Genomic DNA, 15,804 nt, shown 5'->3' with positions numbered 1-15,804 from the left:
ATAGTCATTTATATGGTGTTACTGGAAACAAACAAAACACAAAGGTAACATTATAAGTATGTTGATATCACAAAGTTATATAAGTTTCCACCTCTCAAATAATCCTCTTAATGGAAAAAATGTGATCTTTAGTGTCAGTTAATGGCTTTATATGATTAAATTCAAACCTTAGATGTATGGCAGAAATAAGAAAATTTCAAAATTCGAAACAAAATTGTTTTAGGACAACAGCTGCTATGCATTTCTTTGACATTCGCTTCCTAATAAAGAACATAATTGAGCCGCGTCACGACAAAACTAACATAGTGCGTTTGCGACCAGCATGCATCCAGCCCAGCCTGCGCATCCGCGCAGTCTAATCAGGATCCATGCTGTTCGCTTACCAACCCTATTAAAAGGGGAGAAAAACTGATAGCAAACAGCATGGATCCTGATCAGACTACGCGGATGCGCATGCTGGTCTGGATCCATGCTGGTCGCAAACGTACTATGTTACGTTGCTAATGAAATTGCTATAATTATAAGCCGTTCTTTTTTAAAGCCACATTGTACGAGTAGATTTGACGCCACCGTATGAAAGAGCAATAGTCGGGCAAAGTCCTGGGATGGGAAATCTTGAGTCTATCGCATTTTACAGCAGTACGAATAAAAACAAACAAGCGGGTTAGTAGAAAAAATGCTAAATCATCATTATGATATTCACAATTAAAAAACCCATTCATTTATTATAATTAATTAATTAATTAATTTTATTATTGAAACCGGTGCGTACGCATGTCCATTTAACTTGAGAAAAAGATGTTACGGCCGGAATAAGCACACATTCAGAATTTTAAGATACAGTTTGATAAGGTAGTTTATTATCTATTCAAATATGCACATAATATACAACAATCCACTTTTTATACTTTAATAAAAATAATATTGCTAACAATTTGGTAAAAGGTAGTGACGTTGAAAGTCAAGGTCATGGCATAAAAGGAAATGCACCATTTCTGTACTCTTTAACTTTTGAATATTGCTTAAATTATTTACAAAAATATTGTTTGAAAAGAAAAGGAAAGAAATAATGGTTATATTTTCTTTGTCGTATTTACATGAATTGTTTGTTACTTAAGTAAGTGTCGCATGTAGAGCTCGTGGAGGACGTGGGGACTGGCAGTACTATATGTTTACCTACAATGTCTGGCAGAAACATGTGCCTGTGAAAATGGAGCTGTTTTAAAAAAGCAGATGGCCGAACGTGCAATAACGGTATATGTTTTGTTGTTTGTTATAACGCCGTAAAACAATTAATAATTTAGCAAACATATACTCTTTTAATGTGTGGTAAATCAAAACATTTGCTAGTTTCTTGTATACATCAATATTATCAAAATAAGTTTGACTCTGTTCTATTACTTTGCTAAGATTTTATAAATGGTAAACTCGTATGAGAACTATATTTATATTTGAATATTGTATTTTCATATTTTTTATTTTTGTTTTCATACAACTGCAAAAAAACCTACGTTACTTAGGATCACACCCGGTAAAGGCTTTAAAGCTAGAAATTAGATTTGACTAGCGGCCCTTCAAGGCACATTATGCCTCAAAAATCCATATTCCTTTCAAATGTATGTTCATCTACAGGCAAATTGAATAATTGTTTGAAAATCGTAAAAAGATACCAAAAATGAAAAAAAAAGTTTTTCAAAAAATGAAAATGATAGCATATCAAAAACATAATGGGCCTTTAATTGTGTATAACTCCTTATTTCTGTAATTGTTACGGATATTATATATGTTTCAGTGTTCCAATGTACGGAATTGCTTCAACAAGTTGTTGAGGTCAATGGGATAACAAAAGAGATAGATATAACTTTTAGTAGCCTCTGTCCACGACATCTTCACGATGAATGCAGATATAGGTGCCCGACTAATTTCGTGCCACTTTTTGACACCTTACTAACATGCACAAATGTTGGATGGGATTTGGAGTCGAAAGCATTATGTGAAGGCAAACTTTAAATATCTAATAAAATTAACGTTATAAATAAGTAATAGAAAAGTGTTGTAATGTCAACAGTTAGTTCTACATTTGAGGGTTTTATTGACCCTGTTAAAATTAAATTATTTCATTTCTGCTCGACAAAATGGTACAATACTAAGTATAGTGCTCAATAAAAGTTTCATTTCCGTTAATGACCCTTAAAATATCTTATTCATTTTTTCATAAGTATCAAATTCGCGTGCAAGAAAACATTACTTTTGGTAAATACATATAATATATTTCATGACATCAACGGCAATACTCCGGAATAAAAAACATACTTTCGGTTTTTCAAGCTAAGTCGGTGGTAAAACAATCATTTACGGTTATATATAGTCTTGAAACTAAGCGCTAAAGGTTCACTAAACTATTGTGAACGGTCATGCACCGTAAGCCATTGAAACGCTAAAAGTTTACTTGTACCGGAGGATTAACTAGGAAAAAACCCACATTTGCCGAGTTACGGATAATATCTATTGGTTTCATATCTTTACAGAATCCAGATGTCCACCGATTATTCCAAATGGAATGCTCGATCCTTTCTGTGGACGAGAAATTGGCTTGCCATGTGACTTCAAATGTAACTTGGGTTTTGTAAAGGCAGTACAAAAAATCGTGTGCACTGCAAATGGAACGTATCAAATTCCGGATGAAGAAATATGCCAATGTATGTTTATTTTCAAAGTCGTTTTGTTTTATTCAATACTATTTTTCAAATAGTCATTGTAAGGCGTTATGCTTTATGCATTTTATTTTAAACTTATTTTGCATTTAGAATCATTGCATTTCTTTTGAAGCTATATACATGATATATTAAGATAAATATATTTGCAGACATTTATTAATCAATACATTGTTCTGAAGAAAAAACAACAACAAAAAAAACAAAAAAAACACAACAACAACAACAACAAACATTGCTATTTCTATAGTTTTAATTTTAACTGGACGTCATTAAAATAGCATTCTTTTTTCTTTTCAAGAACTTATATGATATGATAAATACATGTAATTTTAATACAGAGCTTGGTGTTTTAACGTTTATTTCTTCTAACATGAATTAACGATTTTTCTTAAGTAAGAAATAAGTAAGACATAATGATATACAAAGATAATTTTATTGTACCTGCTGATATTCTTCAATAACAGCCGAGAAAAAAAATGCATTAATCTTACTACAATGTTCATAATGTATATTCAGATGTGAAGTGCCCGTCACAAGTACCTAACGGAGAAATATTTGGTGAGTGTAGTCTACGGGTCGGAGAAGAATGTTCGTATCAGTGCAATAATGGATATAGATCAACACATTCGCAACGGAAACTCAAATGTACGAGTGACGGGTACTGGGATATAGCCGATATTGCATGCAGTGGTAATACATGTACATCTATTAAAATGCAATAAAGATATCTTTATTTTTCGTTTCATGGTCGTAAAGCAACTTATTTGCAATTGCTTAAAGTTATAATGAGCATAACACACAAAAATATACGAATTGTGTTTAATTTTGAAGATTCAGTTTATTAAATATTTATTGTATATTAAAGCTGCATGCCTCCAGGTTCATGCTAATCATCATGCAATTTTTGAAAATGTATTTAAAAAGTAGAATATTGTGTGATGAACAAAGAAAGTAATCTGTACGTTGCAAATGGCACTTACAATCTACGTGAATTACCAAAAAAAAACATATGCGAAAGTAGTCCTTACTGCGTTAATTACACAGTTGCGTTAATAACGCAGTACAAATATGGTGATAATTATGCATGTAGCTTAAAACATCAAGAAATGGGGGAATCCCTCAAGTGTTATGAAGAGGAAAATGCTAACAGAATTAAATTGCGTCTGTTCAGTTGAAACAATAAAATTTGCAAAATCTCTCACACCCTCTCTCACGCACAGAGTGGCCTAATTTGTATTCACGCAGTCCTCAGCAGTAGATATACTGGAATCTATGCTCTCAATGAACCAGAAAAAATATGATATTGAAGTTCGGGATTGATTCTAAATTATTTAATAGTTGATTCAAATAGTGATGAAATATAACTAAAGCAAAATTAACAATATTTCAGAACAAGTTTGTGCCGGCGTTATTGGGTTCGGGAAGATTAGTACGGAGTGCAATATGACAATCGGTGAAAAATGTGACTACATGTGTTTTGATGGGTATATAGCCACGAGGGAAAAGGCTATATGTACGGCGAATGGAACATTTCATAGTCCGGAAAATGGCCTATGTACACGTATGGCATCACTTATTTGTAATGGATTTTATGCTTGAAATTTGGCGTAATTCAAGAAAATAAATGAGAACAGATATGAAATAAAGCAATGCAAAGACATTGACAAGCATATAGTTAAACGACGTAAATTCGAATAGTGAATAATACAAACAAGATGAAAGTTTTCAAAAAATTGGTGAATTAAAAGTATTCCTATTGCAATAGTCAAATACTTTTATACACGTAGCTAAAGCTTCTTATATTTATAATTCAATGTAAAAGGTAAATAAATGCATTACTTATTCCTTGTTCAGCTTAAAGAAAGTTTTACTCATAGCTAAAGCTTATCTGTCTTTTGCTCTAATCTCAAGTTAAACGATAGATATAAAAATACTTTCTTGCTTTTTCAGCTTTCAAATGTAGTGACAAGATAGAAAACGGTGAGGTTGATCAAGGATGTTCTCGGACGCTAGGACAAGCATGTTCGTATAGTTGTAATACATATTTTACACCAGTTGTTAAAGGGAGAAGAGCAGTTTGCAGTCAAGATGGGTGGAGCCCAAGTTCTTCTACTCTTTGCATTGGTAATATGGTTTTTCGGTCGAAGGCCGTCTAAAATCAGCTTGACTTCCTGTAAAAGTTTCATGGAAAACTAAATATAAAAAGAATTTTCATTGGTCATTTTGAAATCACAAACTGAAATCAGGGAATCTAATTGGCTTTTTTTTTAAATAAAATGTAAAGGATAGTTCTTGTCGTTCTAAAATAAAATTGTAAGCATAGTTCTAAATATGTAAAGGATAGCTCTTGCCATTATAAAATAAAATGTAAAGGATAGTTCTAAAAATGTTCACACAATTAATGTGATGGGTGAGTAATAACATATGCAAGTTAAATTTTTTTTCTTTGTTCTTTTTTAAAGATACTTCTTGTTTCTTATTTTATCATTTCGTCAATGTAATTATCATTATGTAGTATATGTACCATATGAGTCATCTATTTGAACAGACTAATGAAATTAGATTTTAAATATACACATGTATGTCTGTAAATCTATATATTAATTTTGTTTATTTTTAGAATCTGTGTGCAGAAATGGAACTCTGGCAAATGGAAATATTATAGGATTGTGCAACGGGAAAGTAGGGGAGAAGTGTATGGTTCAATGTAACCCAGGATTCGCTAACACGACAGATGAGGCCGTTTGTTTAAATGACCTCAGTTGGCACCCGAAGGACGTATGTCAAGGTTAAAACAATTTCATGTTTTTATGTCATATTGTTTTCGTTGAATTCTCCTCATATTCAATTCAATATATTTATTTCATAAAATATGTAACATATTTATAGCAAACAATACATGAAATGCAATGGAAAGGTATGAATTTTACTTGTGCTTATACAACAGAAATTGGCAAAGGTTTTCTAAAGAGCTTATAACATTGAAGAATGTGTGTTAGTTTCTCAGTAGATTAGCATAATATATAAATTAACATATAAAGAAATAAATTTTGAACAGTTTTACCGATTAGTTTCGGTTAGCAAGTAAGTGAGTTTTTGTATGGTAGGCCAAGTATAATAATAACTTTTTAATATTTTCTACGTAGTTATCTTAATTTTGGACAAATACGAATAAAATATATTCATTTTCGATCGTAATTCAATTGAAAAAATCTCTCCATCCTAGGAACATTTATGTCCATATGATACATATAAAGGAGGCAAGGACCCTACATCCTATATAGCATACATGGATAAGTTCTATGTAAGAACAATTGAAATGAAAAAATCTAAGAAATTGTTATATCGAAATATGAAAAATAATTTTTAAGTTTACACTATCGAAACAAAGCAAATATTTAGATTAAAGGCACATTATGCCTCGGAAATCAATGATTTTTTAAATTCTTTAGGAAGGTCAAACATCTGTTTAAAATGTTTTAGAGCATTTAGATGTTAAACAGCTGAAGAAAGTAGTCCTGAATGTGCAGTTATGTCCTGGTAGGGTACCAGAATGTAAACAAAGTAGTATTTTGACTACCATACAAAATACTAAATCACTATAAATATAACAATAACCAAAGAGCAAAAGATAAATAATTTATATGACCAATGAGTAACTTTTTGAAAACTGTAGCAATGTACCAAAATAAAAACGTTCTTAAGAAATAAATATGATAGCACTTTTGAGGCTTAATGGGCCTTTTGAGGCTTTAATGGTCCTTTAAATATATGGGAAATCTTTATTTTTCTCTTCTTTCATCAGCATTTACATGTCCTAATGAAATTAAGAATGGTATGTTGGAGAAAGGGTGTAACAAAACGATAGGGGCATCCTGTAAATACAGCTGTCATACATATTACACCCCGAGTGTCCCTAACATGCAAACTACTTGCCAAGCAACTGGATGGGATCCGGTTTCATCTGAACTTTGCATAGGTATATTTCTTCATTTTTATAGATTGATTAGAAAATTTAGAAAAAACTTTAATGCCTAATATCTTTACTCAATATATCGATCTATCGAAAAAGGGGAAAAATTATTTTTTTCCAGTAAATATTGTGAGCACTAAAATGTAATATGATAATTGATGTGTTCATTTTTATATTAATTTTAAATTTTCCATATATTTTGCATATTAATAAAGCATATATTAATGTGTTCACGAAAACGACAGTTCTATTTAGAAAAAATCCCTCTAAAAATTAACTGCTAATAAAAAAACTCCGAAATGACCTTTGCAAGTAAAAGCAGTTATACCTTGTCCAGATATCTTTCATGTCTTTGTAAAGATTCCTCTTGATAACTTTTTTAGAATACACAGTTTAATAATGATTATTATTGAATCGACAAATGCTTTGTATAAAACAGATTCAGCGTGCGACACAGAAAGGATACCTAATGGTAAAATTACTGGAAACTGCCGAGCAAAAATAGGCGAGAGATGTCGGTTTGAATGTGATAGAAACTTTGTCAATACAACAGATGTGATCGTCTGCCAGAACGATAGAAAATGGAGTCCAGCTGCACCATGTACAGGTGAGACAAAATGCTATTTGATGGTGTTTTTAAGCAGCATGCCTCCAGATTCATGCAAATTTTCATGGACATTTTGACAGTGTGTTTAAAGGTAAAATATTGTGAACGAAACAAAGAAAGTAATTAACCCATTGCAATCGGTACTTATAATCCGCTTAAATTACCCAACGATGTGAAAAAGCAAAAAATCGCTCACTTCGTTAGTCATGCAGTGGAAATATGTTCATTCAAACTGTATGTAATCAGTCATTAATCGCACATAACAATGTTAATTAATGCTTGTATCTTTAGTCCTTTAACTTTTCTTCAAGTCTCAACTACTTTGATGTCAAGTTTGATTTTCTTGAAAAATGGCTCATCTGGAGACTTGCAGCTTTAAACCAGATAAATTTAGCGCTTCAGTAATGTCCTAGATAGTCTTATATCAGAAATATATACGTATAAAGTTCTCCACTTCCATAAATAGTTTTCAGTTATTTATAAACTGGTATGCATTTATTTTTTTTGTCTTCTTTATACTATAAAGTTTATAATGGATCCGCAATGCTTTCGATACTTGAAGTGGGTATCAGTATAAGAAATTTAAAGAGAATCACACGACATTGTAACGTATCGTTACACTGCAAAAATGAAGAATGGTTTGCTTTTTATTAATGCTAGTGAAATAGACAAATCTTTATCACTGCTTACAGTCAAAATGGTAGGGGAACTGCACGTTTGTAATAAGGAATATATCTAACAACATTGTGTAATTTGTTTCCAGCAATTGTGCATTAATTTTAATGTCAAAAACATCGAAAGTTTCACTTCTTTACCTGACAATTATATTGAGTAGCGCCAAAGTACAAAAAGTGAAGTGTTAAGAATTCATGCTGTATCGTTGTACATTGTATTTATTTTCAAATGATAATCATTGTTAATATAATATGTATTACTGTAGATACTTATTTTTTTCTTCTTTTTGTCAGACTTCAAATGTAGTGATGGAATTGAAAATGGAAAGGTAGACCCAGATTGCACAGCCAAAGTTGGTACCTCATGTAAATATACCTGTAATAAATTCTATACACCACAAACACAAGACAGTGCGATTACATGTCAGAGTAATGGATGGAATATAAAGTCATCAGAACTTTGCAAAGGTTTGTTTAGATTTACCCGTTTGTATATACAAATCTGGAAAAAAGTGATCCATGGGAAGCATTAATCACAACAAAAATTAATAACATGAAAAAAGCAGACTCGGTTTGATTGAGTCTGTACATGGGGTAATGAATTAGTGCAACATCCCTCACGTCCCCCTAGCATCGGCTTGAGCGGTACTCAGTTCTCAACACTTAATAGTGCCGGCATCAATGTTCCCGAATGACCAGAAAAATATAACAACACTGAATGCTTGAACAGTAAGATTATTTACAAAAATAACAGCAACTTATACATAGTATGTAGTATACTTAACTAGTTGTGAGTTTTGTCAATTCATCACATACTTAAGGTAAAGATGAATTACTCCCACGTCAAATAAATGTAGAATAAAATCGATTGCTTCCCTTAAACCGGTTATACAACTTATGTGTATGTTCATTTGAAGCTTGCAGTACTACTCATAGAGGTCTGCCTTAATTATTGCCTTTTATTTGATATTGGACGCTGATCAAATAAAAGCAGTTGTAAGTAGTATAAATTGGAAGGTCAGCAATAATCATAAATACATTTAGAGGTCAGCAACATTCGAATTCGATATTTGCAGCATTTTGAATATAAATATGAATACATGTGAATTATGGTGTCCTTAAATAAACGAGACTGCAACAATTTTGAATTTACCTTGTTGGCGACCTTTCATGTTTCGATTCAAAAACAGTTTTTGAATACTTGTTTTAAAATATTTAGTGAAAGATTCATAGAATGGTGAGATAGCTATAAATGAGAACATGAAATATGATTGTAAGATAAATGAACTATATTTGCTTTGTTTTTTACGGAAACGTATAGCGACCACCCCTATATGATAAATATCAAATGACATTTTTTATAGTTTTATAGTATGTTTGTTATATGTAAATATGATGTGTGGAAAGAAATACATATTTAAAAAGATGTAAGTGTATTATTTTTTCATTTTGTCAGAAAGTTAAAAGTAGTTTATCTTGCATTATAAGATAAAAAACGTACGATAGATTACGAAAAATACGTATTATATTTGATTTACAACATAACTTGATTTAATTGCTTCCTTTATAGATTGCGTGGGATTTTTCTGTCGTGATTATCTATTAACTGTAAAATATGTTATATTATAATAATTAAACCTCAAATGTATATAACTAATACATATAAATGAACAGAAAAAAACTCAATTAAATTTTAATCGAGCAATATAAACAGCAGATTGAGTAAAAAGTATATATTCAATATAAAAAAAACAATTAAAATATTGGTCAAATATATATCATGTGTTAAATAAATTGTCTAAAATTCTGTTTTACTAACATTCAAAGGCGGTAAATATTACTAGATACATATTTCAGATCAAGTAAGTTTGTAAAAATTGGTTAGGTATATAATATGTATTAAATAAATTGTCAAAAATTCTGTTTTAACTAACATATAGGGGTGGTCGCTATACGTTTCCGTAGTTTTTTATTTCTGTTATACGAAACAAAGAGAATTGGTATGAAATTGTAAACATTTTTTGGCTGTAATTATTTGGTAGAAATTTTAGAATTTTATTGCTTGTCATAAAATATTGAATAAAGTATAATGCAGTGTTTCAAACTCATGACACTAATTATGTTTTGGTCATGGTTGTTGATTTTTATGGCACTATTGACAAAAGATATATATTTTTAATATCTTTATTACAGAATCTGTATGTGAAGATACTGTCGAGCATGGGATAATAACAGGAACATGTACTAAGACAATAGGGGAGGTGTGTGAATATAGCTGCGATGATGGTTATGTAAATACTACGGTAATGACAGTATGTAAAAGTGACAAAAAGTGGCACCCGAGAAACCCGTGCAAAAGTTTGTATATTATATCATTCTGACACTAATGTTAATAAAAAAGATAACAAAATATGAATTTGGAGGCTCAAACTATTAAAAGGGTACATATATTTATTTAAAAGATATTTGCTTAATATGCTATATTATCCAAACATATGTATCTAAATAATTACTAGTTGACTAAATACGAAACTTTCAGATTGACAAATTATTCTATTAGTTTACTTATATCACATTGTATCTAATTTCTAGTTTTTTCTCTCTAGTATATAAAGGGGATATTATGTATATGAGTTTTGAAAGCCTAAAAACATAACATCTGATTTTTTACATAAATGAGCTGGGGCATTTTAAAAAAGATTGTTAAGAAATATACTTTTAAATAAATTGAATTATGCTTTTCTTAGCCCGATTTTAGTGAAAAGCGTTTAAACGATTTTCATTTTGGGTAATTTTTTTACAATTTGAATAACTATTTAAAAACGAAGTGTGCGATTGATCTGAAATTTTGTACAAAGATTAGTGGTCTAAACCGCCATCAAATGGTACATTTATCTGGGGAAAAAATTCAGTCCCATCATGTCAAAATACCTCATTGGAGTCTCTTTAAAATAAATATTTCATGAGTGGTGGTAGTCACGAGTGAAAATGATAATTTTCATACCACAAGATCAAAATAAATCCTGTATTTATACAAAAAACCCGATTTTTCTGTTTATTATTTCATTATAAACGTTTTCCCTTCTTTTTTTGACATTACAATTTGAAAGACTTTTCCTAATTGTTTGTGTTTTGGCTGAATTTAGAAGAAATTTGTTTAGCAAGACTCCAGTGAAAATATGTTTCACTGCAGTGAAAAATAAATTCTTACAGTGAAAATACAAAATAGAAATGAAAATATGCATTTTATTTCATCACTATTTCTCAATAGTTCATTTATTCTAACTATTCTATATGTTTTCCCCATATCATTAATGTTATTATATATTTTATATTTCTTATTTGCAGTTATAAAGTGCCCTGTTTCAATCTTAAATGGAGCAATTTCTGTATATTGTCTGCGGACTGTAGGGACGAAATGTAGCTACATTTGTAATGCAGATTATATTTCCAACAATCTCCACCCTGACATTATGTGTGGCAGTAATGGAAAATGGGACGTTTCCGACATTCTTTGTCTTGGTAAAACACGTCATCATTTACGTCATTTCATATCAATTATATAATTGTACTGTAGTACTTAAAATAGTTAGTTATGTAAAAGTCTTGACAAAGTGTATCTTTCGGAAGCATAAATCACAACAAAATTACATGAGAATTGCAGACTCTGTTTGGTTGAGTCTGTACATGAGGGATAATGAAAAAGTACAACATCCCTTACGCCCCCCTAGCACCGGCTATAACTCTCTGTATAAATAGATGTCACTAGCTGCAGTATACATATCTTACTCCGACATTGTAATACAGAATATGTCTGTGATGTCTTAAGCCATTTTCATTGACCATTATGGTTTTCTAATATAATTTTGTAACAAATTTTGTACATCGATAGAATCAGAATGCAAAGACAGTTCCCTCCCTAATGGACGTGTTGATGGGAAATGCAAGAAAAATGTCGGCGAGACTTGTGCATTTAAGTGTAACTTAGGATATGTCAACGTAACGTCTGCTGTTGTCTGTAGAAATGATTACATGTGGCATCCGATTCCTTCTTGCTTGCGTATGTAGATTCTATATGAGCCGTGTCATAACAAAACCAACATAATGGGTTTGCGACCAGCATGGATCCAGAACAGCCTGCGCATCCGCGCAGTCTGATCAGGATCCATGCGGTTCGCTTACAAACTCTATTACAAATAGAGAAACTGATAGCGAACAGCATGGATCCTGATCAGACTGCGCGGATGCGCAGGCTGGTCTGGATCCATGCTGGTCGCCAACGCACTATGTTGGTTTTGTTGTGACGCGGCTAATATGGTTTATTTTATCATTTTGAGCATGATATTTCCCTTTAACTGAATTATTTTATATTGAAAACGAAAATTTAGTTTTAATTAAGGGTTCAATATACTTATTGTCTAATGGCCAAGAACAATATACATTGGATTTTGTGTGCAAAATTAACAAGAGATTTAATGTAAAAGTCAAAGATAAAAGCACAACACCTTATTATTTGAATCATATGTAGGATAAACATTTCTATGTACACAAATTTAGCTCATTAAAATTAAGATTATTGCTTTTTTATCGTTTTTAGGTAATATGTAAATTATATGCTAAAAGTAATCCTAAATATGCAAAAAATAGTCCTAAATGTGTAAATCCCGATACTAGTTTTACATAGTGTTATCTATAATTGTTATATTTTTCAGCTTTAACCTGTAAACCATATATTCAAAATGGCGAAATTGTTGGGTCGTGCAACTTATCTATAGGTGAAACTTGCAATTTCATGTGCTTTGATGGCTTCACACCAACTGATCAACTTACAGGGATCACGTGCAATACAAACGGTCATTGGAATGTAACGGAGGACCTCTGCCTTGGTAACCAGTTTGAAGAATTTAGTTTTGAAAGTCCTTTATGATGCACTGGGACCTGCTTTTTCAAAAAAAATCCTTTTCATTTGTTGATATTTATATGGGCGTATTTTCATAATTTCATGTAAAAAATACTATTGTCATGTCGATATACCAATTTTACACCATGATTTTGAATTGTATCTTCAGCATTATTGAGTGAATTTACATTTTCAAGGTACAGAGTTGTTAATGCTTTCATCAACTGTTTTTGAAAGAAATCGTTACACACATAAAGTTCTTACCAATCACACATTAGTTTTCGATATAAAGATGTAAATGTTATGTTCTTTCCACGCTTTGAAGGCGACGCTAATATTGCGACAGTGACTTCCTCACAGACAGGATTACCTACTGCCGGTGTAGCAGCGGGGATTGCGTTCTTACTTGTTGTGATCATCATGCTTATTGGTGCTTTCATATTCGTTATGCGGAGGTAAAGCAATATGATAACTTTGTATAGTACCCATATGAAGTTAACGTACTAATATATATGAGCCATGTCACAACAAAACCAACATAATGGGTTTGCGACCTGTATGGATCTAGACCAGCCTGCGCATCCGCGCAGTCTGATCAGGATCCATACTGTTCGCTTACCAACTCTATTACAAATAGAGAAACTGATAGCGAACAGCATGGATCCTGATCAGACTGCGCGGATGCGCCGGCTAGTCTGGATTCATGTTGGTTTCAAACAGACTATGTTAGTTTTGTCATGACGCGGCTTATATGATTGTAGCTTTCATTATTAAACTACAAGTCCTCTAGCTTTCATGATACTTAAACCAAAAATGCTTTCTTAAGAATTCTTGGTACATACTTCTCTTTGAAATATTTCATGCTCGTATCCTTCATTTTGTAAACAAAAGCCGAAAGCCGCCATCTTGTAGAAGGGATTTTCTTAATAAGTCTATCTAATATACATATTTGCAAAACAATGGAATAATATCATATATTTTGGGTTTCAGACGAAAATTAAATCCACATAAAGCGAAACTCAAAACATCAATTTCTCGTCATAGGAGGAACCTTGAATTTGAGAATCCAGGTTATTCAAAGAACGCCGACCTTTCATCTGTCCAGACAACAGATGTAGACCTTGATGACCATGTACAACAAGTAGCGTTAGTATTATGTTATTGTTCTTTTATTAATATTTCCGTCATTTAAATGCACATTATGCATCCTTTCATTCTTTAGAAAAGGCAAAGATGACTTTTATAACGTTCAAATAAAGGTTTTAGAGCATGTTAAACTGTTAAACGTTTTTCACTTGAGCTGAATGTAAAATTATTTAATCTAAATGTAGCAAAATGTAAGATTTCCATACAAAATTCTTAATCACTAAATTAGTATTAATTGCCAAAAGCAAAAGATTTATCACGTGATTTGCCAATGAGTAACTTTTTTGAAACTATAACAGGTCACCAAAAATGAAAAGCATTTAGAAATATAAATAAAAGCATTTCTGAGACATAATAGGCTCTTTAACACAGAAATGTCAACTCATTGACTTTAATTATAGTATGACATGTAAGCATGTACATACTTGAAACTATTTGTTTCACCTTAAATGTAACTACTCTGACTTCATCAGCATCGTATGTTTTGCAATCATATTATCTGGAATCTGTTCCGACAAAAGTAAAAATATATTTTCCGCCATTTTAAGACATCACTTTAACAGGATGTTTGTCATTTAAGCTAAACTTAGAACTATTTATATCAAATTATATTTGTATAATTATATATAGTTTTCTTTGAATTTCAAAGTTTCTACATGTCTTTTAATATGCCCAGGTGTGGTTTAATAATATTCGAATATATCTCCCTTTAGAACTGCTAATATCAACCGGTCAAACAATATAAAAGAAGAAATAGAAGAGGAACAAGAAGAAGAATATATAAGCCCTTCATTTGACAATGAACCTCTCCCCGATGTCGCCCAAATAGAGCTGACCAACGATACGACAATTCTTACAACTGATTCATGGCTTAAAGAAAGAGAAAAGAACCAGTCTGACAGATACTGAGAACTTTCTGTCATCAGGTTTATTAGTTGATGTACTCCTGAACAGTGATATTTCAATTGTGTGAATCGACTGGAAAATTCTTTGATTAATATTATTGCAATGCTTATCTTCAGAATACCAAGTATTAAATGACTCTTACAATGATATGCACGTATGATTTGTGAAAATTTGGTTACTCTCCTATGTATTGTGATGGATGGTTGTGATTATAAAGTTCATTTTAAAGGCAATAAAATGGTATAAATTTCGTAAACTAATAGTTTAAGAAATATATGCCATTGTTTTGCTTTCATGAATTCCGGATCCAGATAAATTTAAACGAATCAGTTAAGTTGAGAGACCTAATCTATTAAAGTATTCATTTAGAATGATAACAATATATATTTGTGATTTATTTCTCGATAGGTATCAAATACTTTATGATCCATATTCATTACGAATTGTCCTTGTTAAAAGCATAAATTGAAGGAACCTTTGTTAATGGAATGTTTTTTTGTCAAGTACATGATATGTTGAATCAGATCCAAACTGATGTGTTTTATTTAAAGATGAATTGTAATCAGATCTTATGAATAAACATATGTACATATATCAGAATTAAATAAACAGAAACACTGTTTTTATTTCTTTATAAGTAATAAGCTAATCAAATATGCCATTTCAACGTTCAAAGTCATTCATGTTGTTTAATAAAGAATTCTCAGCAACCGGATGGTAGCACTAAATGTTTTGATAAGGAACTATCTTATGTCCAATAATGCATGAAACTGACACGTATATATTCCAGCCAAGCTCGTAAACGTATCCTATAAGCTGGAGAGTAGTTGAAGGAGCCGAGTACTGCATGCCGGAAGTCGTACCTGAATCTGCCACTGCAA

General features: G+C 31.4%; 1 protein-coding gene across 1 annotated transcript in view; it reads left to right on the top strand.

Annotated features, from left to right (window-relative positions):
• The window catches only part of LOC132759499 (low-density lipoprotein receptor-related protein 1-like), a 33,624-nt gene extending 18,101 nt beyond the window's left edge, over positions 1-15,523 (top strand). The window contains exons 19-36 of the mRNA XM_060751281.1: positions 542-663; positions 1,119-1,148; positions 1,793-1,999; positions 2,529-2,699; positions 3,234-3,407; positions 4,108-4,278; positions 4,668-4,841; positions 5,338-5,505; positions 6,523-6,696; positions 7,130-7,297; positions 8,266-8,439; positions 10,165-10,329; positions 11,320-11,493; positions 11,864-12,031; positions 12,684-12,857; positions 13,197-13,326; positions 13,862-14,017; positions 14,731-15,523. Coding sequence (XP_060607264.1) covers positions 542-663; positions 1,119-1,148; positions 1,793-1,999; positions 2,529-2,699; positions 3,234-3,407; positions 4,108-4,278; positions 4,668-4,841; positions 5,338-5,505; positions 6,523-6,696; positions 7,130-7,297; positions 8,266-8,439; positions 10,165-10,329; positions 11,320-11,493; positions 11,864-12,031; positions 12,684-12,857; positions 13,197-13,326; positions 13,862-14,017; positions 14,731-14,926 — 2,896 coding nt within the window. The 3' untranslated portion in view covers positions 14,927-15,523. The remainder of the gene's footprint in view (positions 1-541; positions 664-1,118; positions 1,149-1,792; positions 2,000-2,528; positions 2,700-3,233; positions 3,408-4,107; positions 4,279-4,667; positions 4,842-5,337; positions 5,506-6,522; positions 6,697-7,129; positions 7,298-8,265; positions 8,440-10,164; positions 10,330-11,319; positions 11,494-11,863; positions 12,032-12,683; positions 12,858-13,196; positions 13,327-13,861; positions 14,018-14,730) is intronic.
• The last annotated feature ends 281 nt before the right edge of the window (positions 15,524-15,804 follow it).

This window comes from Ruditapes philippinarum, unplaced genomic scaffold (genome assembly GCF_026571515.1).
Source record: "Ruditapes philippinarum isolate M1 unplaced genomic scaffold, ASM2657151v2 ctg4821_1_1_1_1, whole genome shotgun sequence".
In the NCBI taxonomy this organism is placed as follows: Eukaryota; Metazoa; Mollusca; class Bivalvia; order Venerida; family Veneridae; genus Ruditapes; species Ruditapes philippinarum.
This window is presented reverse-complemented; position numbering and strand designations above follow the sequence as displayed.